Source organism: Triplophysa dalaica, chromosome 23 (assembly GCF_015846415.1).
Source record: "Triplophysa dalaica isolate WHDGS20190420 chromosome 23, ASM1584641v1, whole genome shotgun sequence".
Classification (NCBI taxonomy): domain Eukaryota; kingdom Metazoa; phylum Chordata; class Actinopteri; order Cypriniformes; family Nemacheilidae; genus Triplophysa; species Triplophysa dalaica.
Genome location: NC_079564.1, coordinates 17,935,242 through 17,960,141, shown reverse-complemented (window position 1 = coordinate 17,960,141; position 24,900 = coordinate 17,935,242). Strand labels below are relative to the sequence as shown.

The following is a 24,900-nucleotide window of genomic DNA, read 5'->3' as shown; positions in this document are numbered from 1 at the left end:
CTAGATCTTTAGCCTAAAACATACTCCCCAAAACCTACTACCACATTAACTCAGTATCTCTTGACAGGTGACTTGTCTATCTAATGCCTCAGGTGACACAAAAACATTGATTCATAATAATTACTAATTAGTCTATTAAGCTGACACTTTTATGCAAAATGATTGACAAACAATCTGTCATGGGATTGTACATTTACATTTAGGCATTTTATCCAAAGCGACTTACATTGCTTTATCCTATAGATTTTACACAGGTATTTGCAATCCCCTGGGATGGAACCCACAACATCTTACCACTGAGCTACAGGAAAGTTTAGATTATAGCCACAATCTAACCAAAGCAAACCATCACACAAAACCAAGTCCCAAGAAAATTTGAATAAACATTTCTGTTTTAATTCGTGACAAACGTGTGCACACGGGTAAAAGAAAAGTACCACCACGGTACAGTGATGTCGTCACACGCTAATATCATAAGACATAACAGTGAACGATCACAACACGCCACAGTAGAATGACAGAAGGTTATGAGCTATTTGACAGTTCCCACACAGAGCTTTGATAAAATATTTGCAGGTATATTTATGACCTGTGTGAGGTCTAGTTAGTCCATGACAAGTGAGTATGAGGTTGTGTTTGTTTGCATGTATGTGTGTTACCTGTGTGAAGTCTTCATCACTCAGCAGGTGCGCGTCTCGAGCTTTAAAGCAGTTTTGACATTTACTCTTGTTGAAAATATTGGCCTGGAATTTTCTACAGGCGTTTTCTCTCGCGGTCGAACTCTGTGCCATGAGTGCGTGTGTCCGAGCTTCAGTCCGTGATCCGTCTTTCCGTTATTTTAAAAACTGCGCAGTAATTCCACCGGAGAGTCCTCGCGCGCGCTGCAGTCATTCGCTCGCGCCGCCTCATCGCAAACTAACTAGTATCATCATTTATTCATGCACGATAATCCCCTGACACGACCCACGGTGAGGGTACAAATAAAAAAACATTAAAACAATAATACTTTAGCCCAAAAGTGCTCACACACTGTCTTCCAGTCGCTTATTGCGATATTACGTTATGGTGTTTGCAAATAAAACATTGCGCAACTCCAGTGTAAATACAAGCCCGACCCACTGTGTCCATCCTCGGTTGTTCACGACTAACGACTGTCGGTCCGAGCTCTCCCGGATTGATTTCTGATGGGGGGTTCAGTTCGGGACCCTTCCGCGTTCTCGATCCACGCGCGTCCCCGCAGGCATACGGACGCGCGCCGTTGCGTTGCAGCGCGAGTTGATAACGATATGACAAACTTGTGAAAAGAAACGAAGCGGACGTGGACGCGTTTACTTTCCACTAGCTCACAGCGTCCGATGAAGCTTTTCGCGACACGTGAGGACAAGTATCATTGAACTCCATCATACGGTCTCTTCAAGAGCGTCCGGTCCAAATGCGGCTTGTTGCAGGTCCGACTGGATTCGGTGGGTCCGTTTCCCACGGTCTCAGCTGATCTCACGGGTCCGGCTGCGTTCCCCACACACACACACTAGTCCACTCGCAACACACACGGAGGAATGAAGAGGCGGGGCACGGATTGACGGATATACACGACAGCCAATGAAGTGATGCAATACGCCCACTGGCCGTAGCTGGAGTACTTTGTGTCCAATCAGAACACAGATGTTTTTTAGAAATAACAAGTTTCAAGGTAGGTGGACTATGCACTGTGTTAACAGAAGTTATTCAAACTTCAAGTCGGTGATTTATATTGAATTAAACTTTAAGTAGCTTTTTTTAAGGATAAATAGATATGATTTTTGCTTGTAATCTTGGATAACTGTCCTTGTTACGCCCCCAGATAACGACCAATCCCACTTGAGTAGCTCTCCAGCGCCCCCAAGAGGCTGTGTGACGTCAAACACTGGACAGATTTTTCAGAAGAGAAAACTTAATAATTTATGTAACGATTCATTGTTTTTATTGAAGATTACACATGTATAAAAATGTAATATATGAACATATGTATTTGTAATTGTGCAATGACTATACACTTTAAAATATAATTGGAGTACAACACTTTTTTGTTAAAAAAAAAAATGGGTGCAAAATTGACATTTGTTAATTTTGTAAGTAGCTGTAAAAACAAGGTAACACAATTTTAAAATGCATTATAAATCTGGCTCATATTCATGTTAACACTTTTTCCTGATGTTTGTAAAATGGCTTCACAAAATAAATCAATAACCGTCATTTTAATAATTTATCGTAACATCATCCTTATGAAAAGCACAGATTAAGAAATTCCACTACAGAGAAAGACACAATATTACCCTATAATATGTTATATCTAATTTATGTTACATTAAAAATACTGCCAGTCAGAAGTTTAAAGAGTGTTCAGAAATCAATGCCATCTGAAGATCAAGGAGTATGTGAATTCTGTACTGTGTGTTAGTGTTAATACTGAACATCATATGACACTTTTTTGAAAACAAATGTACATTTTCCCTTTAGCCGCACTGTTATGTCCCAGAGTTTAGAGTATAGAGAAACACATAGAAGCTGATTTCCTTCAGGTTCTGTTGATGGAGGGCGAATCAGTTATCTCTTCATTGTCCTCTCTCTCTTCATTCACCAGCGGTTCTCTGTCGGTCTGAGACACAGAGCTGATGACCTCTTAGTCATCTTATTGAGAGTGTTCCCCTTTAAACACACAGTGTTTTAATTATAATTCATAACCTGAACGTCTATAACCTGAAAGTTTCCATTTCTTTAGCATTAGGTTGGGAACGGTACCAAGAGCACAGAACAATCCAATCCACCTTTATGCAAATTCACCCAAAGCCGAAAATAACCTCTGCTTTTGAAAAACGCTGTTGACTGAAAACTAACAGTCGGGCAAGAGTTCAAGAGCTGTTTCTATAATAAATGAGCCTTTTATTTTTTTCTTGTCAATGTCAAAAATCATAAGAAGTGAATCAATTTTTTCACGCTCTGAGAAAATCCTGTAATGATCCAATTCAAGGGCAGGCCAAATAAAATTATGTGTCTTATCTTTTGTATTGCTTCTTGCGGAATGTTCTAACATACAGTTGCTATGGTAACCCATAGATCATGAGTTATTCAGAGAGAAGTGGTGATTGTGGGTGGATGTGTGTCTTACCTGTTTGTAGTCGATGATGTTGAGTATGATAGAGGTGATGATGCAGCTGACAGTGTTGGCAAGCATAAAGATCATCATATATTGCCATCTCCACAGTGGGATCTAAACATCACTACAGACACACACACACACGCACACACCCCCACACACACATACACGTACACACACACACTGTCAGTTTCACAGCATATACAACGATTCTGTTGGTACAATCTGTCAATCACTCTTACAAAAAGTACAGCGGTGGTACTGTGGAACAATTCAGCGGCAAATCAGCAGCAATGATACAATTAGTGGATTAAGTATCTACATTTTAAATGTTACATTTTCAATATTTGTAAAAATAGACAATGTTTATTTTTACTTGCACAATAATATTCATTGGTTGTGTTTAGATTTGGTTGAATGTTTTTCCAGAAACCTCTATCTAAAATCTATACGTTACAAACTGAAACTTGATGTGAGTGTCACAATATAGTATCATAAAGGCGATTCACATTTCGCATCTTTGAGTTTGTTTTAAATGTAGACGCGTGGCATGCGCTCACAAATAGGGTGCGTTGCGGTCGAAATGGAAAAGCGTAATGTGGTTGAAAAAAAACTTACGGTTTTATACTCGCCTGCAAAAACATGTTAGACAAATTGAGTTCATGCACTGTACAGTATGTAACAAACATGTATGGTTGAATGCCTTTTACTTTTTAATAACAAGCTCATTAATTTATTGCATGAACAGACTCAATTATACAATTTACAATACATGCAAAGTAATATGAAACGTGTGTGTGTGTGTGTGTTACTCACAGCAGCAAATGAATAAGTGATGCCCAGCCAGATGGTTGATACAAGAGGAGGGACAAAAGTGAAGGCCAGGAGTCCAAACACAGGAAGAGTCAAGACAGCACACAACACTGCGAACACTCAGACCCACATAATCCTGCATTACACACCAAACAACAACAAATTGTTGAAAAAAAACAGTTAAAATACCTTTAGCCATATTACTAAGTGGATATACCATGCTAATTTGAAATCTACTATAGTATTGGTTACTATACAGTGAGGGAAATAAGTATTTGATCCCCTGCTGATTTTGTAAATTTGCCTGCTTACAAAGAAATGAAGGGTCTATAATTTTTATGGTGGGTTTATTTTAACTGATAGAGACAGAATAAAAAAAAATGAGGAAGAAATGTTACATAAAGGTTATAAATTGATTTTGCATTTCATTCAGTGAAATAAGTATTTGATCCTCTACCAACTAACACGAATTCTGGCTCCACAGATTGGTTATGTGCCTATATGGACCACAGATTAGTCCTGTCACTTTAAGACAGTACTCCTAAATCAGCTTGTTATGTACATAAAAGATGCCTTCCTAAAGAATCTGTGTCTTCCATTCAACCTCTTCACCACCATGGTCCAGACCAAATAGGTTTTAAAGGATGTCAGGGACAAGATTGTAGACCTGCACAAACCTAGAATAGGCTGCAGACAGAAGCTTGGTGAGAGGGAGACAACTGTTGGTGCGATATTTTGGAAATAGAAGAAATACAAGATTTTTTTATATTCTGTCTCTATCAGTTAAAATAAACCCAATTCTTATTTCCCTCACTGTATACACCATATAGCGTATGTACTGCAATAAATGATAGAAATACAATACAATCTGTGTATTTGTGTGGTTAAACTCACAATAAGAATTCCCACAGCAGCAGAGAGGACCAGAGAACTGTCATACACAGCACCTGCGATGTACGCCGCTTCCTTCTGACTGTACCCGCTGTATTTATCCTGGATAAACTTACTGAAACACACACAATCACATTTAAAGTGCATACAAACCCATTTATAAAGCCCATGGTATGATGTGACGTGTTCCTATACCTGGCATCAGCAATGAAGGGAAAGATCCCGTTATAAAAGAACATGATGGTAAGAATGTTTTTAATGAATTTGTAGTAATCCTAGTAACCCCAACCAGAACATTTGAGGAACGTCACTGCATTGCTTCCGTGCATACTGCAGAAAGTAAGGGTAGTATTCAATTCAAAACACAGTTTCTCATATTTTGTCATTCTTTCACACAGAAACGTGCCTGAACACAGAAAATATGAATTTCACCTCTTTCCAACATTTCCACAGGTTCAGATCAATAATGTGTCTATGTGTGTACATGTGTGTGGTGTCTCACCTCTCCACTGCATGCCAGACTCGATCTCTTAGAGAAGAAAAAATTCAGAACGGAACCCAAGCGGGAAGACATCAGAGTCCAAACGCCAGCGGCAGCGCCTTCCTGCAGAACCAGAACGCGGGGATGCGGTTCTGCACAACTAACACAAGACAGCAATGTCAACTTGGCACCAGTGGGTTTCAGTAGGTTCTCTAGAAAGGCAGAAATGCTTCTCCTTTAAGTCTAAACTTTACAGGTACAGAAACAACCACACAGCTGATGTTAAACCTGCATACTATCAGTGGTGTTAAAGGTGACTATCTTTTGTCATACTGGTGAGGGAACCGTTTCCAGAACCGAACAGAAGTCGTCCCGTCAGCATGAGAGGCAGCAGGTACGTTGTGCCTTTAAAATGAGATCCCAACGCAAAGATGGCCGAGCCCAATACAGTCAGGAATGAGAAGAGGAACACGCCAACTACAGGAGAGAACAATCCCAAAATTACACTTATTTCCAAAATTCAGATGGAAGTGAAACTTTTTGATCAGATTTTGGCATTTAAACGTACAGCCGTTTCCCAGTTTGTCAATGAGGAACCCAGCCATGATCACCACCACAGCATTCCTGAAGAGAGAAAGTGAAGCTCAGTTTAAAGTTCACGGGGGAGTTCATAGGTCAAAGACTCAAAAATTCAGCTCTGGTTGAGTGAGTATGTGTGTGTGTGTGTGTGTGTGTCTCACGTCCAGGCGTAGATGGCGTAAAGCAGATTATATTCCTGTGGTGTCATTCCCAAACCTTCCACACACCCTCCTGTGTCATTACCAGTGCTGTTACTCAATGTCCCATTCGGTCAATTTCAGCACAGAATAACCGGTTCGTCAACGAATGCCACGATCACTCTTATTTATATTATATAGACATGAACAAGGCCACCGGACTTCTTCCTATACATAATAGACTAAGCAGTAATAGTATAAGGCACCTAAGCTGTGTAATGAATTTAGCCTTTTAAAAGTTACTGTCTTCATGCATTAATACACATTGTGCTTGTTTTATGTCAAACGTTTTAAAATATCCCCTCCCAACTGCATAGACATATGCCTATTAATTTCTAATTAATCTATATTTCATTTAAACGTGTGCCATCCACAGGCCTTTTTATCCATAAAAGCACACAGTAACTCGTGAGCACGCAAAAAGGTTTTTGTGAGCACAAGAAACATCTTCTGATTTTTTATTTTCACCAATGTCCCTTCCACGGCTCCATAGTAACCCGCAGAGACACAGATAAAAGCACATAGAATGTTATATATACAAAGGACCTACCTTTTTTGGTTTGACTGATTTGTTGTTTTGTTTTCTGACTTTTTATTTTGATACCGGATTGTTGTTATGTTTTTACATTTGATATTGCTTTTTCAGATTTGTAATTGTGATTTTTTATTTTGCTTTTAGTTTTGCGATTTGTTGTTTTGTTTTGCTCCTTGTTTATACCTCCACATCTAAACGGCTATCGCGGCCCATGGTTGCATAGCAATGACACCAAGAAAGCGCAAAGTCCAGGCGCTTGGGAAAAAATGAGAACACAGTGATTTGCCTGTCCGCATTGTTTTTCTACATTTTTCGTGTTTTCTGTGATTTTTTGGGTTTATACCATAAGAAAGTTGACTAAGTGGTTATGTTTGTCAGGTATATAGTTCTGTTTATATGAGTCATGCCTCTTTCCCTCACAGAAACAAATAATGCTTTTACTCTAATTAAATCAATAAAAAACATACTTATTTAGTTAAACAATATCTTACCACAAAATAACTAATTATGGTTTTGTTCAAGGATGAACCGCTTGTCACCCATTTCTGGCCTCCTGGCAAAGACATTAGCGTGAAATACGATCGGATGTCTGCACAGGGTGTTTATTTTGAAATTGACATGATTTTTTTACCTTTCTTTTGTATGTGCTGCGCAGTGTTGGGTAAGTTACTCTGAAAAAGTAATTAATTACTAGTTACTCATTACATATTCAATAGTGTAATTAGATTACTGTCCAAATTACTCTGTCAAAAAGTATTTAGTTACTCATTACTAACTACTTTCTATATCCTACATCAACCTTGATTAGTTAAGTGATTCAAGGATAGACATGAAACGGCTTATTTAATTCATTCAAATAGATAATATTATTAACTGACCAAAGTATTACAAATGTTAGAATTATACATTAAAGCACAGATTTTAAAGTAAGACTTTGACTTTTGTTGTCAATTACACTATTGCACACGCATATATTTCACAAAGTATTTAGTTTAAGTACATCAAAAGTAACTGTAATTAAATTACAGAAAACATATGAGTAATCCCTTACTTTACTTTTTCAAGGGGAAAGTAATTAAATTACAGTAACTAATTACTTAGTAACTAGTTACACCCAACACTGGTGCTGTGCGTTTTGTACACGGCGTCCTTCAAAATTAGACTAGGCGCCTGTCTTTAGTGAAGCGACGCGGAGAGCCGCTTCTTGGACACTTTTGTAACATGCCACGGCACTTCTGTAAACACAAGCATTGACTAGAATGACCGCGTTCAGTTAAAGTAGCCACGTCGGAGGCTTAACTGTTATGTATGCATGTTATTCCTCATTGTGCCTGTAGAGGGGACAGTTACCTCTCATTGTTAGTTGTTGGTTCTCGTAAATAAACTCGTAAATAGTAAGATTGTGATTCTTGGCCAAGTCACATGTGTTGTGATTGTTCTACAAATGTTAATATAACATACAATGTTACGTAAGATTGCTCCGCAGTCGAAATGCACCGGACAAGCCGGGGGAAAAACCTTTAAGGACATCAAGGACACATTGAGACAACAGTTCTCTCCAAAGCCACTAATCATTGCTGAACGTTTTCACCAATGAAATCAGGGGGACAGTGAGTCAGTGGCACAGTATGTTTCAGTGTTTAGGGGATTAGCAGTACACTGCGATTTTGGAGGACACTTGGATGATGCACTTTGCGACAGATTTGTGTGTGGTTTGAAGAGCGAGGCTACACAATAGCGCCTGTTGACGGAGACTACGTTAACGTTCCAAAGAGCGGTGGAGCTGGCGGTCTCCACGGAAACAACATCACGTGAAGCAAACCAACTCAGCGGGTCCTTGACGGTAAATGCACTGTCCTTATCACAGAGTAAGACTGCTAATAAATGCAAACGGTGTGGAAAGAATAACCACAATGAGGAGAACTGTTGGTTTAAAGACAAAAACTGTAATATATGTGGAAAGAAAGGACACATCAGTCGGATTTCCAGAAATAGCAATAGTAAAAAAAAAGGCAAACTGTGGAAAGGAAAGGTACAACCTCGGAAAGGAAATGTAAAAAAGAAATGTATACCACCTTGATGCAGAGCCTGATGATGACACATACCTCGGATTTAGCTCTTTACAAGCTGTCATAGCCGGGAGAAATGTACATTATCATGGTAAGACAGAGGTGGAGGGCACATTGCTCGGAACGGAACTGGACACTGGTGCAGCAGTCTCATTGGCTTCTAGAGAAACGTATGACAGCATGTTAAAACACCTGCCTCTGCACTCAACCAATATTGTCTTTCGAACATACACGGGACAGACATTACGCCCTGAAGGTGTAATTGATGTGTACGTGAAAATGGGTAAACAAACAGACAGCCGTTCTTCCATTGTATGTTGTGCAGGGGGACCACCCACAACTCTATGACAGAGAGTGGTTACGACAGATCAAACTGAATTGGAAGGAAATAAGAACAGTCACGTTAAAGACACTTGAAACTGTGTTCCAGAAACATGCAGCTGTTTTCTCAAAGCAGTTGGGGGAAATGAAGAGCATTAAAGCCGAAATAACTTTGAAAGCGGAACACAAACCAAAGTTTTGTCAGCCCAGAGTTGTGCCATATGCTCTTCGTTCAAATATTGAGGCAGAGCTGAGCGGTCTCACTGAAATTGGGGTATTGTCACCAGTACAGTACAGTGAATGGTCTCCTCCAATTGTCCCTGTCATTAAGAAAGATGGATCAGTGCAAATCTGTGGTGACTTTAAAGTGACTGTAAATCCTGTCCTGCAAATCGAACACTATCCCTTACCACGCATTGAGGATCTGTTTGCCCCTTTAGCAGGAGGACACTGCTTCAGCAAAGTAGACTTATCACATGCTTACCTCCGGATGAACGTCGATGAAGAATCCGGGAAATATCTCACAATTTTCTATACAAAAAGGTTTATTCCAATACAACCGCTAGCCTTTCGGGATTCCAGAGAGCTATGGACCAGGTTTTGCAAGGTCTACCAAATGTCCATTGCTACCAGGAGGACATTTTAGTCACGGGGCAGACTGAAGCTGAACACCTGGAGAACCTGGACACTGTCCTTGGACGCCTGGAGCAACTTGGGTAGCATGTCGAAAAAAGCAAATCTGAAGTATTCAAAGACTCATTGGAATACTTAGGTCACATAATTGATGCTAAAGCTCTACACAAGTCACCTAAAAAAGTAAGTTCAATTGTGAATGCCCCAACACCATCCAACATCACGCAGCTGCATTCATTTCTAAGGCTGTTAAACTACTACAGGAGATTTATACCGAACCTTGCAGCCAGAGCAAATGCCTTGAATGCTCTGCTGTGTAAAGGAAAGCGTTGGCAGTGGACTTCTGAATGTGACGCAGCATTCAAAAAGGCAAAAGAACAGTTGGAGTCTCAAAATGTCTTGACACGCTACGATCCTCCACATACTATACGGCTGGCATGCGACGCATTGCCTTATGTCATTGTTGCAGTCATTTCCCATGTGTTACCTAATGTTACCTAATGGTGAAGAAAAGCCGATAGCTTTTGCATCGCGCACACTAAGTAAGGCAGAGCAAAATTATGCACAGATTGAGCATGAGGCGTTGGCAATATTCTTAGGGTCCGAAGATTTCACCAGTATATCTTTACGGATGGAAGTTCACACTTCTTACTGATCAGCGCCCTCTCACCCCAATCTCTGTCCCCCCAAAAGGAATTCCATCGATGGCAGCGGCGAGAATGCAGAAACTTTTGTCTGCACATAACTACACCATTGAGTACAGAAGAGCTGAACATCCTGCAAATGCCGATGGCCTTTCCCGTCTGCCGTTACATGTGGAGCACAAAAACAAAAATTATGACCTATCATCGAATAGGTCATAGAAAGGACTCAAGCTGTGAATCTGGCTGAAAAACAATGAGCTCACACCTTTCGTTTCCAGACGCAATCAACTATCTGTCCAACAAGGTTGTTTAATGCGAGCCATGAAAGTGCTTGTTCCCCAAAAGCTGCAGAAAAGAGTGCTGGAAGAATTACACGCTGGCCATCCGGGTATTGTCAGGATGAAGTCCTGGTGGCCAGGACTTGATGCCGACATTGAACTTCTTGTGAAAATGTGTCAGTAATGTCACCAGATACAGAAAATTCCATGCCAAGCCCCCCTCCACCCATGGGAGTGGCTGGGCAAACCATGGGAGCGCATACATGTTGATTTTGCTGGGCTATGTGAAGGCCACATGGGAGTGGCTGTTAATATAACATACAATGTTATAACATTGACATAACATTAACGTGCCACACACGTGTGCAGTGGAAATCAGGGTAAATCACACTCTTCTGGAAACACTTCAGCACGTTCTAAGTCGTTATCTGATTGGTTGAATTTCACCGGATTTCCGGGAGCAGGTAGGTCGCGTTCTTTAACGGTCTGCCTGGAAACAACAGGAATCCATCTGAGCTAAGAAGTAAGCTGTCATGTTTAGAACGGTTGCTATACGACTCCAGCACGATCGACTAAAACGTTTAATTCTTAAAGGGGTGGTGCAACGGTGTGTCATGCATCCTGACTTCTTTACAGTAAAAGCTTTTCCTGACTTCTTGAACTTTAAGCTTTATCATATTGCAGATATTATTTATCCTCTAAAGCTTGAAAATCGGCATCACAGGGAAAGGCACCTTTAAAGTCCGAGTGAAATCAAAAATAACAAACATTTTTCATGAAATATTGCAGCGTTAATGGTAAATAGCATAACAATGTGGATCATTTTCTTTTTTAAATTCATGTACAATCATAATCTTTAGAAGACATTTCTCTTAATTATTCATGACAGCGCCTGGTGTTTCTGTCTGACCCTTCAGAGAAAGACATTCCTCGAACATGATAGTAATGATGGATAAATTATGAAAAAGCAAAACACTTACCAGGAGTTACAAAAATACATATTCGGATGATTATATATAAAAGCATAATTTGATGTGAAATACACAAAATGCGGTATATATGTTGGGGAAGGTCTTCTCCAATGAAAGTAATAAATACATGACAGTTGTTGAAATTGTGTCGCGCATAAACAGGTGCAGATGGCCATTTGAAACTCTCGGTGGGCCAGAGCTCAATGTGGCTGGCATGTTCGGAACTCAAACACATGTAGGGCACTTCCGACACTGACGAAAGGGGGTTCCCGACCAGCGGAATGAGAGTTGCCTCGTTAGAGCGCCAGACTCGCTTCCTTTGCCAGAACGTTCGCCGGTTTGAAGCCCACTCGTCATGGATCCGAGTAAGGCCGGAACAGTAGCAAACTGAGTCTTACTCGGGAAAGCTTTTAGAAATGATGACAAGTAGACTTTTGGACTCGCTTATGAAGCTAGACTGTGTCAAGAATGTATTATCGTGACCAGAGGAATTTTTCATCTCTACAAATGCGTTAACTATCATACAGTATTTTAACAAGAACAGTTAAACTTGCATTTTGTTCAAAATAAATACTCATATTACATTTAGTGGTTTCTGTAAAACCTATGTGGCTTGATTCTTGTAATCTATTAAACAGGTAATGACCAATACATTTGGGAAATCATAAAATTTAATTATTTAGGTTATGTTTTTATAAAACTATTGAAAAAATGTAATTAATACATTTTATATATGCAGTTTTACATTATTAAATATATGCAAAAAAATACTATAATATTTAAAATATATACTCATCATGGCTATCTTTGTTACATAAACTGTTGATTTGTTGAGATGTTTGTAACTGTAATTTTAACATTTCTAACAATTTTACCAAAATTGTGTTTTGTATATGTATTTGATCACATTGGTAATTTGGAAGGCAGAATTGAACCAATTTCTTGTTCCTTCTCTGTATGTTCCTTAAAAAAATTCCCTTTATTTGGTTTTATAAAAAACTGACTTTGCATTGCTGGTGTAGTCATATTAATGGAGACTCTTTTAATTCTAGAAACTACTACATTGGCCCTAATCACAATGTATGATCATTCATTTGAAGCAGAGGATGAAGAAGATCTTCTGTGACAGAGGTAGAGTTTAAAATGTTAGGCCCAGTCATATATACATAATAATTATGTAGTTTTTATATAGCCCTTTCAAATACACATAAATTATGTTTTTTGCTTTTTGCTTTTTACTTTATTTGCTAAAAGGTCATGGCTTTCCAAATGTTAAAAAGAGGTGAAAACGGCCTATCCTGAAAGACTAATTGTAATTTGGAGAAAGGCCTTTAAATACTAAACTGTAGGAGGAGGCTGAGGATCAGAAAGACATTATTAAGGAATACAGTCAGTTTGAAATCCTTAAGTCTAAGTTTTTTATGTATTTTTTTAGAGTTTATTTTTAAGAATTTAAATATGTAAACAATACACCATGGTGATCCCATTGTGGGGTCACCTAATAAAGCCTTGGACACCTGCCAGCCTGGGAATCGGACTTGCAACCTTTGAGTTTGAAATCGGGCTCTCTAACCATTAGGCCACAACTATCTTTGACCCAATGCATCAAATATTGCCTAATAAGTGGACAAGAATACTGATATGCATTCCTCTGGAGTTAAAATACTTCACTATTAACATCCATTAACGGTTGGAAATTGTAAGATGACTAAATACATCCAGTTATATTTAAAGATTATTTTATAAAAATAATTAAAAGTACAATATTTAATATAAATACATAAAGTTTTACAATAACAGCTTACATTAATTTGTTTAAAGATTATTTCATCTTAAAAGGTTAAATAATAAAGTTAATAAAAAAATTGTGATGGGTTAGATTGGAAATGTAATTGTAATATTGCTGTAAGATTACTATATATTGTATGCCATCTGTGCTTCCACGGCCACTTGACCCTCATCAAAAGCGCACACATGCGTAGACGACCCCTAAAGATTTGAAACATTTCCTTCAAATGAACTAACCCTGGAACATCTCTTCTGGAGCAGGTTATCTTCAAAGAGTAAGTTGCTATGGTTACTTACATACCCAGAAAGTTATCTCCATTTTTGGAACCGAAAGTTGGGGTTACCAGCTAACTAACCCTTAAACTTACCCGGGTATGTCTGATAACCAGCTTTCTGGAATACACCCCTGAAGGCCGAAGCAACAAACACTTATTTATTTTCATTTAAACATAAAATACAATTTAACATTTTTTTATATTTCCTATGGCTGCACAATATATTAATATATGGTCAATAATTTCTTGTGTATCTCAAGAAAGAATCCAAAGATTATTTTTCCTCAACAAAGATTCATCTGAGAAACAGAAAGGTTCTTCAGATGTGCAATGTTATTTATGGCACCATTCACCCAAAGTTGGTTCTTCTATCTATGGTATCATGAACAACTGGTTTTTAAGAGTGTACATGCTTAGATCTTTAGGCCAAAACCAGATCAAAGGTTTATGTCAAACTGCCACATTAACTCGGTTTCTTCTGACAGGTGACTTGTGTATCTAATGCCTCAGGTGACACAACAAAATTAATTCAAAATAATTATATTATATATATTATACAGTATATTTATGACCTGTGTGAAGTCTAGTTAGTCACTGACACTGTGTGAAGACTTCATCACTCCGCAGCAGCGCGTCTCGAGCTTTAAAGCGGTTTTGACATTCACAAATCAAATAACAAATAAAAAAAGATAAAAAAAATAAATTGTAATTATTTAGCCCAAAAGTGCTCACACACGGTCTTCCAGATGCTTATTACGATATTACGTTACGGTTTTTGCTAATAAATCATTGCGCAACTCCAGTGTAAATACGAGCCTTCCGCGTTCTCGATCCATCCATCCGGACGCGCGCCTATGCGTTGCAGCGCGAGATGATAAGTGGACGTCCGATGAAAGTCCGATGTCACTCTGATCGGTAATTGTTTGTGTTGTCATTCTCAAATCGGTTAAATTGTCTTTGTGATTGGCGCAAAGCACCGAATAACATTTAGAAACCAATCAGGTAAAAGTCGACCTCCACTCTCTCTGATTGTACACGTTTATATCCAAAACACTGCGTTAATCAGAGCATGAGCGACGCCTACTGGTTCTCTCACAAAAGAGCACGCAATATTTCCCGTTCATTCTTCGTCTTCAATCCGATCACATTAAATCAGTGGTTCTCAACTCTGGCACACGAGGTCCATTTTCCTGCCGAGTTTAGCCCCAACTCTGATAAAACACCTGAAGAGGCTAATCAGTGACTTCAGCAATAGACGCGTTCAACTTTGGGCTGCGCAGATTGTTTGGCATATCGTACTAAAGTACCGCGAGAGCAATTCAAATGCGTACCGAGCGAGCTTCCCTTTAGTCGCTCTCGCGGTACTTCAATCTCATACGCTGATAGATTTGCGCAGCGCCGCATTAAGTTGTACACATCCATTCCTAAAGACGCTGAATAGCTTGTTCAGGTGTTTCATATCAGAGTTCTGGCTAAACTCGGCAGGAAAATGGATCTCGCGGGCCAGAGTTGAGAACCACTGCATTAAATTTTCAAATTCTTATTTAAAACTTTTTAATATATTTCGTCTGTCCCTCTTCAAGCTTTCATTTCTCTTAACGTCTGTGAAGACTTAGTAAGTTCCTTTAAATGAAAGCGTCGCGCTATTCTTAAATGTGAGTCTGTTCGCATTACTGGACACAAATCAAAATCAAGTCTGTGGAAACAAATTATAAAGCGTTTCCTCAAGTTTAAAAACGTTAAAAATCAGCAACACCCTGGAAGTGACAAATCATGTTTTAAGTTATTGTTGCTGTTTTTATTAAAGCATATTTATTGGATTTAAAATGACATTAAAATGTCATATTTATAAAGATTAATCCAAGGCTGCGAGACGTGAAACAATGGACAGATGGAAAATCAAAATTTTTAAATGTAACATTTCATTGTTTTTATTGAACGTTAAACATGTATAAAATATTATTTATATACTTCAAAATAATGATATATAAACATATTAATCGTATTCGTGATTGTGCAATGACATGATACTTTAAAATATCACTGTAGTACAAAACTTTATTTTTGTATTATTAAAAAAGAAAAAAATGGGTGCACATTATTCTATAATTTTGTAAGCAGCTGTAAAAACAAGGTCACACAATATTAAAATGCATTATAAATCTGTCCCATATTCATTAACATTTTTTCCTGATGTTTGTAAATTTGCTTCACAAATAAATCAATAACCGTCATTTTAATAATTTATCGTAAAATCATCCAAATGAAAAGCACAGATTAAGAAATTCCACTACAGAGAAAGATACAATATTACCCTATAATATGTTATATCTAATTTATGTTACAATTATAACATTAAAAATACTGCCAGTCAGAAGTTTAAAGAGTGTTCAGAAATCAATGCCATCTGAAGATCAAGGAGTATGTGAATTCTGTACTGTGTGTTAGTGTTAATACTGAACATCATATGACACTTTTTTGAAAACAAATGTACATTTTCCCTTTAGTCGCACTGTTATGTCCCAGAGTTTAGAGTATAGAGAAACACATAGAAGCTGATTTCCTTCAGGTTCTGTTGATGGAGGGCGAATCAGTTATCTCTTCATTGTCCTCTCTCTCTTCATTCACCAGCGGTTCTCTGTCGGTCTGAGACACAGAGCTTGGAGCTGATGACCTCTTAGTCATCTTATTGAGAGTGTTCCCCTATAAACAGAGTGTATTAATTAATCCTTGAATTAAACTGTGCACAATAAATTTTGTTTCCAGAATGTGACAGTTATTACATTTTGATAAAGATTCCTAAAACAATAATGTTTTCTTTCGCTTAACAAGTAACAATAATTCTGTGCAAAAAAAAGTGTAATGAAAAAGTACATCTGGTCAAATTGTCATTTCAAATTAACCCACAGCCAAAAATAACCTCTGCTACTGGAAAGTGCTGTTGACTGACAACTCACAGTTCATCCAAACTGTCTAATCGCAAAAGTTCAAAGAGCTGTTTATTTTTACTTGTTGATCTTAAAAATAATAAGAAGTGAATCAAGTTTTTTAGGCTCTGAGAAAATCCTGTAATGATTCAATTCAAGGTTGAGTGGAATGATGTGTCAAATCATCCCAATGTGAAGAGTCAAACAATTCGTCCTGCTTCTTGCTCAATGTTTAATGAAATTAAACTTATTGCAACATCTAAACCTACAACAAGCTTATTAGACCCCATAAAAACGAAATTATTAAAATAGTTACTACCTGTTTCAATAGAGCCTATATAAACTCAGCAAAAAAAGAAACGTCCCTTTTTCAGGACTCTGTATTTCAACAATAATGTTGTAAAAATCCAAATAACTTTACAGATCTTCAATGTAAAGGGTTTAAACAATGTTTTCCATGCATGTTCAATTAACTATAATCAATTAATTAACATGCACCTGTGGAATGGTCGTTAAGACCTTAACAGTTTACAGAGAGAAGGCATTTAAGGTCACAGTTCTAAAAACACAGGACACTAAAAGAGACTTGTCGTTACACCGAGGGCTGTACCCTGGAGCGGGATCGATTTGGAGGTGGGGGGTCCGTCATGGTCTGGGGCGGTATATCACATCACCATCGGACTGAGCTTGTTGTCATTGCAGGCAATCTCAATGCCTCGCGGTACAGGGAAGACATCCTCCTCCCTCATGTGGTACCCTTTATGCATGCTCATCCGGACATGATCCTCCAGCAGGACAATGCCACCAGCCATACTGCTCGTTCTGTGCCTGAGTTTCTGCATGACACCAATGTCAGTGTTCTGCCATGGCCAGCAAAGAGCCCGGATCTCAATCCCATTGAGCAAGTCTGGGACCTGTTGGATCGCAGGGTGAGGGCTAGGGCCATTCCCCCCAGAAATGTCCAGGAACTTGCAAGTGCCTTGGTGGAAGAGTGGGCTTACATCTCACAGCAAGAACTGACAAATCTGGTCCAGTCCATGAGGAGGAGATGCACTGCAGTACTTCAAGCAGCAGGTGGCCACACCAGATACTGACTGGTACTTTTGATTTTGAGCCTACCTTCATTCAGGAACACATTATTCTATTTCTGTTAGTCACATGTCTGTGAAACATTTTTAGTTTATGTCTTATGGTGTTGAATCTTTTAATGTTCATACAAATATTTACACATATTAAGTTTACTGAAAGTAAAAACAGTTGAAAGTCAGAGGACGTTTCTTTTTTTGCTGAGTTTATAACATTATCAACTCTTCAATTCATCTAAGTCATGTCCAAGGACCCTTTGAGCTTGCCGTCAATAAGCCTCTTATCAAGAAACCAAACTTAGACCACAGTGAACAAGGAAACTATAGACCGATTCCAAATCTGTCTTACCCGTCTAGAATACTAGAAAAGTAGTGTCCACTCAGTTTTGCTCTTTCTTACAAAATAATGACAAAAATTCAGTCTGGCTTTAGACCGCATCATAGCACTGAAACTGCGCTTGTTAAAATTACAAACGACCCGTTTATAGCATCTGAAAAAGGTAACATCTCACTCCTAGTCCTGCTTGACCTTAGTGTTACGTTCGATACTGTAGACCATAACATACTTTTGGATCGCTTACACAATTATTCTGATATTCAGGGACAGGCACTAAACTGGTTCAGATCTTACGTAACAGACAGATATCAATATGTCCATCAAATCTAACGCAAGTAAATTATGGATTACCTCAGGGGTCGGTTTTAGGACCGTTGCTATTTTACATATACATGCTGCCCCTTGGCAACATTATTAGAAAACATGGAATTAACGTCCACTGATGCAGATGATACTCAGCTTTATATCTCATTGTAGTGAAGTAGGCGGGACGAGGCCGGTGAGTGAGTGATAATGCGTGTCAAATGTACGCGAACCGGTCTCGTATCAAGGAGGAGATCAGGAGCATAAGATGACGAGCGACCGGACCGTCAATGAGAGAGGACCAGGCCTGGCTTTTAGTTGTGGTTTGTGTTATTTGTGTTCATGTACTGTGTTATTCGCCAGAACTCGTCCAGGAGGGGCTGCCGGCTGTCTTTTTACTTTGTTGTTGTTTTATTAAATGTTTGCCGGTTCCTGTCTCCTTCCTTCCTTTTATTGAACATTATTACACTTACACTTATTACTTATATTGTTAGAGTGCATCGAAGACACAAAACTATGGATAACTAGTAATTTCATTCTATTAAATTGTAATAAAACAGAAATATTACTTATCAGGCAAAATACACATAAACAGAATATCTCAGATTATAACCTGCAAATTGAAGGCTGCACTTTAACTCCAACAAATACAGTTAAAGACCTAGACATTATATTAGACAGAAACCTGTCATTTAAAAATCACATCTAGAAATGTTGCCAAATTACGAAATATTTGATGTGTTGCTAAAAAAGGGAAGCTTATTCATGCATTTGTGACCTCAAGACTTGACTATTGTAATGCTCTACTTAGTGGTTGTCCTGTATCATCAATATATCATCTGGCAGCTGCCAGAGTTCTTACCAGGTAAAGAAAATACGATCACATAACCCCAGTTTTATCATCGCTTCACTGGCTACCCATTAAGTATCGTATAGATTTTAAAGTTATTTAATTACTTATAAGGCCCTAAACGGTTTAGCCCCTACCTACATAACAGAGCTTCTATCACATTACTACCCATCATGCTCACCTAGACTAACTAAATCCACCAAAGTGGGAAGAGCTTTCTCATATGTAGCACCTAAACTCTGGAATAGCCTTCCCGATACTATTTGAGGGATACTCTCTCCAAATTTAAATCTACATCAAAGACATCGTTTCAGCCAAGCATTCATAATATCCTAAATAGACCACCGGGAGACTGCATTTATGAGATTGTATTTACTAGAACATTTTCTACTTGTTCTATTAAGACCATGCGATGTGCTGTGTTTTACCATTTTTGTGTTTATCTATTTTTCTTATTCTTATTTTAAAGCTGCTTTGGAACAATGCACACTGTGAAAAGCGCTATATAAATAAAATTGAATTGAATGTTCTAACGAACTATTCACACTTCTGTTCGGTTCATACAGTTGCTATGGTAACCCATAGATCATGAGTTATTCAGAGAGAAGTGGTGATTGTGGGTGGATGTGTGTCTTACCTGTTTGTAGTCGATGATGTTGAGTATGATAGAGGTGATGATGCAGCTGACAGTGTTGGCCAGCATAAAGATCATCATATATTGCCATCTCCACAGTGGGATCTTAACATCACTGCACACACGCATAGACACACAGTCAGTTTCACAGCATATAAAACACACTGTCATCTGTTCTGTTGGTATAATTTGTCAATCACTCACACAAAAAGGTATGTTGGTGGTACTGTGGTACATGGGCAAAGTAGCAGGAATGAGAAAATGTGTAGTTTTAGAATTAGGGTACATTTGTAGGTTACATGTAGGGTACATAAACCTGTAACAGACCGGTTTCACAGAAAAGGCTTAGCTTAAGCCAGGACCATGCCTTTGTTAAATCAGGATATTTCAGTTGCACTATTAAAATGACTTAGATAAAAACATTACTGGTGTGCATCTTGAGACAAAACATGGTATTGTAAATTGCCCATGCTTGTATTAGACACATAAAATTGCAAAAATGTAAGTGTCGGAACAAAAGATGTATTTTATCTAGAAGCGAATGCTCACCCAGACCTGCCTGAAACGCCTCGTGTAACCACACCCCTGCGAATCTACGTCAGTTCGTAACACGATATGACTAAGACCGCCTGTGGTGAGGAAGGCGGGACAGGAGCCGGGAGGCGGGGCAGTTGGCGTAAGTGATGGTTGGAATCAGCTGTGCGCACACCGGTCCTGCAAATCTCACAGAGGAAATCGGGAGCATAAGAGGACGAGCGACAGGACTGCTGACGAGAGAGGACCGGGCCCAGACATGTGTTTATTTGCGCTTATGTTCTTGTGATCAGCGTCGACTGTGAGGTGGCTGCCGGTCTTTTACTTCAGAGTTATTGTTGTTATATATTTTGATTAAAGTTTGTTTAAATGTTCGCCGGTTCCTGCCTCCTTCCTTCCCTACTTTGAACTTTGTTACATTGCCCAAATGTATACGTTAGTAATGTGGGCGTACCTGTCTGTACAATTGAAGAGGAACCTGATGTTCCATATATGGTAAGCGTTACATTTCCGTGCAGTTTTTGACCAATCACTAAGCACTAGTGAACTGGCCAATCATAGCACACCTCGCTTTTCAGAGCGAAGAGCTTTGTAAAATATCAGCGCATTTCACAGAGGCGAAGCAAAAAGGAGATACAAACATGCACGGTATGTGGAAAATACAGTCTTTTTTAACCTTAAATCGTGTATACACATTTTATTACATCTAAAGCAAACAATAATATTCATTTTAGCCGCGTCAAATGACCCCTTTAATAATCCTTGATTCATATCTTAGGGACAATTTCCTCCTTTACTGACTTCTTCTGATTCCTACGTTTAACTTAAATTATCATTGAAAAAATTTAATTTAAAATGTAACATTTTCAGTATTTGTAAAAATTTAAAATGTCTTATGAGAACAAAAAATCATTCATATGGTTTACCGAAAATGCACTTCTGGAATACGAGTTAATAATGTCAGGGATTTAGGGAACTACTTGGTTATCCTACAGTAATCATATACCATGGTATTTTCATGTAATGTGAAAAAAAAGTAAAATACAATGGCATATTTTGCTATACCATGAGCAATTTGAACAATTTGAAATTAAATGTGTTCCATAAACATCACCTTGACTTGGTTCCCAGAATCTGACCCACCACCAGGTTAGAAATACCGATGCCAATCATCTGTACTGATGTAGCCAGTCCCATCGCTGTGCCCAATGTGGCCTGAGGCACGACTAGAGGAATAGAGGGCCACATACTCGCCTACAAAAAACATGTCAGTCAAATTGAGTACATGCACTCTATGCAACAAACGTGTATATTTGGAGGGCTGTAACTTTGTACTCAAGATCTTATTTGATGTATAAACAGACTTAATTGATTTTTACGTTTAAATGTACATTTGAAGAGTTTGGTTCCAAAAAGACATAACAGCGTTATTAAATAAAAAAAAACATGTTTTTAGTTTAGTTAGTTTAGTTAGCTGTATTAAGATATGTTGGCTTAAATCAGAACAAACAAACTGCAGTTTCATTGATATTAATTGGAGTGCACAATTAAAAAACATGATTAAAAAAAACTTAGTTATCTCATTTTGGATGCAAAGTGATATAAAATGTGTCCGGTGTGTGTGTTACTCACAGCAGCAAATGAATAAGTGATGCCCAGCCAGATGGTTGATACAAGAGGAGGGACAAAAGTGAAGGCCAGAAGTCCAAACACAGGAAGAGTCAAGACAGCACACAACACTGCAAACACTCCACGCAGACCCACATAATCCTGCATTACACACCAAACAACAACACATCATTGAAAAGACCCTTAAAAAACCTTTAGCCATAGTATGTGGTTATCCCATGCTAATTTAAATCTACTTTAGTATTGGTTACTACAGTTTATACATATTCTCCGCATATAGTATTATATACGGTATAATAACTACAATAAATGATAGAAATACAATACAATCTGTGTATTTGTGTGGTTAAACTCACAATAAGAATTCCCACAGCAGCAGAGAGGACCAGAGAACTGTCATACACAGCACCTGCAATGTACGCCGCTTCCTTCTGACTGTACCCGCTGTATTTATCCTGGATAAACTTACTGAAACACACACAATCACATTTAAAGTGCATACAAACCCATTTATAAAGCTCATGGTATGATGTGACGTGTTCCTATACCTGGCATCAGCAATGAAGGGAAAGATCCCGTTATAAAAGAACATGATGGTAAGAACCAGAACCCAGTATCTGAGAGAGAGACGCTTCACATCCTGAATTCTCTACACACACACACACACACACAAACAAACACAACACATTATTAATTCATTTGTTATTAATAATTATCCACCAAACACAACTTTAGAATTAAAGAAGCCGCATCAATGTGTTGCTTCCTTGCATACTACAGAAATGTTTAAAAAAAATACTATACGTTGTCATATTTCCTCGCTTTCTCTCACCACTTTACGCGACTCCTCCTGAATCACTCCATCCAGCCCGAGCTGCTTCATGCCCATCTTATCCAAAACACTGACCGTCACAGCCGACAAGAACCCAAGAACACACAGAAATGTGCCTTAACACACAGAGAATGTGAGTGTCACCTCTTTCCTAAAGCTTCAGATCAACTCTTGTGTACGTGTGTGTGGTGTCTCACCTCCCCACAGCGTCCACTGCATGCCGTACTGAGACTCGAATCTTTGAGTGAAGAAAAAGTTCAGAACGGAACCCAACCGGGAAAACGCCAGAGTCAGTCCGAACGCCAGCGCCAGCTCCTTCCCGCGGAACCAGAACGCTGTGATGCGGTTCTGCACAACTAACACAAAACATCAATGTCAATTTATCACCAGTGTGTTTCAGCAGGTTCTCTAGGATCCACACTGCCATACCCTGGTACCCAGTACCCCACCCACAACAACCTAACCTTAAAGTATGGCACATTTTCTTCAGATCATGAAAATATTTGAGAATTAGATGCTTCTCCTTTAAGTCTAAACTTTACAGGTACAGAAACAACCACACAGCTGATGTTAAACCTGCATACTATCAGTGGTGTTTAAGGTGACTATCTTTTGTCATACTGGTGAGGGAACCGTTTCCAGAACCGAACAGAAGTCGTCCCGTCAGCATGAGAGGCAGCAGGTACGTTGTGCCTTTAAAATGAGATCCCAACGCAAAGATGGCCGAGCCCAATACAGTCAGGAATGAGAAGAGGAACACGCCAACTACAGGAGAGAACAATCCCAAAATTACACTCAGAAACACATAAAAGCTTATTTCAAAAATTCAGATTTAAACGTACAGCGGTTTCCCAGTTTGTCAATAAGGAACCCAGCCATGATCACCACCACAGCATTCCTGAAGAGACAAAGTGAAGCTCAGTTTAGAGTTCACGGGGGAGTTCATAGGTCAAAGTCTCAAAAATTCAGCTCTGGTTGAGTGAGTATGTGTGTGTGTGTCTCACGTCCAGGCGTAGATGGCGTAAAGCAGATTATATTCCTGCGGCGTCATTCCCAAACCTTCCACACACCCTCCTGTGTCATTACCAGTGCTGTTACTCAACGTCCCGTTCGGACACGTCAATTTCTGCACAGAATAACACAGATAATGCAAACATACACGTCCATGAGTTTAGTCTATGTGCTTTATTTATCCAAGATGTTTATTTAAATGAAATGCTATATGATTCAATCGTGAATCAAGTGAGGTCAGAGGTCAGCGAGTGGCATCTCACCCCTTGAAACTGATCCTGCAGGACGCTGGGAATATCAAAGCAGAAATAAGAGCCAAATGTCAGCATGCAATTGAAAAACAAGACCACAAACCGGTAGTAGGCTGCAAACAAACAAACAAACACATATAAAAGTTAGTCATTATCTGTATCAGATTACAGTTCACCAACAAAGCAAAACAACTCTCATGAGCTACAAGTCCTATTGTTTACGGTTATCTAGTCAAGGAATGTAGTCACAGGCAACATTAAATCATTTGCCTGTGATTCCAAACCGAACAATTTGATTGAACGGGATAAATAAATGCACAAACCTCCTGAATAAAAATAGTGTTATCAAAGCTTTACCTTTTTCTGCTGCTTTGGCCATGTCGAGTCCACAACAAACTCTGCAGTCCTGTCATACAAACAACACAATTAAGCGTGATTTATTTTTGTTTATGTGACAGGAATGAGGAGTTCTGTCACAATACCGCTTTTGCAATATCCACACAGATATTTGCTGAGCTATAAATCATAAGAAAACAATGAATGAGTCAATCTCCTGTAAGAGTCGATCCTTGTGTGCTATTGAGCGACCGTCTTCCGCGCGAGCGCTACGCTACAAAACAAAAGTCACGTGATAAGTGCACGTGACGTTGTTTTCCTCTGTGCTGAATCAGCATCTGGTGATGATTGGGCAATCGTGTCGCTCGTTAAAAAAGCGCTGAGCTGGCAAAAGAGTGTAGGGATCGTCACATAGAATGTTTAATTAATATTAAACAAAAATATACAGGAGATAGAAAACATATATAAAAAGGAAACAATAGAACAAAAGAAGCAAATATTAAATATTAAACAAAGACATACATGACAATATAACAAAAAATACAAAAATCAATAGTAATAAA

General features: G+C 38.7%; 3 protein-coding genes across 8 annotated transcripts in view; all 3 read right to left on the bottom strand.

The window, feature by feature from the left end:
- The window catches only part of si:ch73-103b11.2 (protein outspread), a 36,740-nt gene extending 35,067 nt beyond the window's left edge, over window positions 1-1,673 (bottom strand). For 5 of the 6 annotated variants that reach the window (XM_056737925.1, XM_056737926.1, XM_056737929.1 and 2 more), the window contains exon 1: window positions 660-1,672. In XM_056737925.1, coding sequence (XP_056593903.1) covers window positions 660-791 — 132 coding nt within the window. In that variant the 5' untranslated portion in view covers window positions 792-1,672. Of the gene's footprint in view, window positions 1-659 lie in introns of all 6 variants that reach the window. The other variant, XM_056737927.1, reaches the window with a different exon arrangement.
- A 171-nt stretch (window positions 1,674-1,844) lies between these two features.
- Window positions 1,845-9,742, bottom strand: LOC130412890 (major facilitator superfamily domain-containing protein 1-like). Its single transcript, XM_056737687.1, is given in 14 exon segments — window positions 1,845-2,685; window positions 3,146-3,247; window positions 3,950-4,067; window positions 4,069-4,082; window positions 4,841-4,952; window positions 5,033-5,112; window positions 5,157-5,167; window positions 5,340-5,363; window positions 5,366-5,416; window positions 5,419-5,478; window positions 5,652-5,795; window positions 5,887-5,942; window positions 6,059-6,128; window positions 9,670-9,742. Coding segments are annotated over 14 exon segments (987 nt in total). The 3' UTR covers window positions 1,845-2,613.
- Window positions 9,743-15,652: 5,910 nt separating this feature from the next.
- On the bottom strand, window positions 15,653-24,599 carry LOC130413047 (major facilitator superfamily domain-containing protein 1-like). The gene is made up of 14 exons (XM_056737971.1): window positions 24,484-24,599; window positions 24,359-24,407; window positions 24,014-24,114; window positions 23,744-23,865; window positions 23,582-23,637; window positions 23,361-23,504; window positions 22,937-23,095; window positions 22,740-22,855; window positions 22,456-22,556; window positions 22,264-22,375; window positions 21,911-22,048; window positions 21,393-21,532; window positions 19,748-19,859; window positions 15,653-16,311 (listed from the first exon to the last, which is right to left on the bottom strand). Exons 1-14 carry the CDS (start codon window positions 24,526-24,528, stop codon window positions 16,174-16,176), a joined length of 1,533 nt encoding a protein of 510 aa, XP_056593949.1. The 5' UTR covers window positions 24,529-24,599; the 3' UTR covers window positions 15,653-16,173.
- Between the last annotated feature and the right edge of the window lie 301 nt (window positions 24,600-24,900).

Bases quoted from the DNA above. Each gene is read 5' to 3' on its own strand.
- LOC130413047 (XM_056737971.1), bottom strand. From the start codon at position 24,528: ATGATTTATAGCTCAGCAAATATCTGTGTGGATATTGCAAAAGCG. The intron at 23,866-24,013 runs GTGAGATGCCAC...TATTCTGTGCAG, and splicing joins TGCAGGATCAGTTTCAAGGG to AAATTGACGTGTCCGAACGG. The intron at 22,557-22,739 runs GTGAGAGAAAGC...GTGTGTGTGTAG, and splicing joins AGGAGGAGTCGCGTAAAGTG to AGAATTCAGGATGTGAAGCG.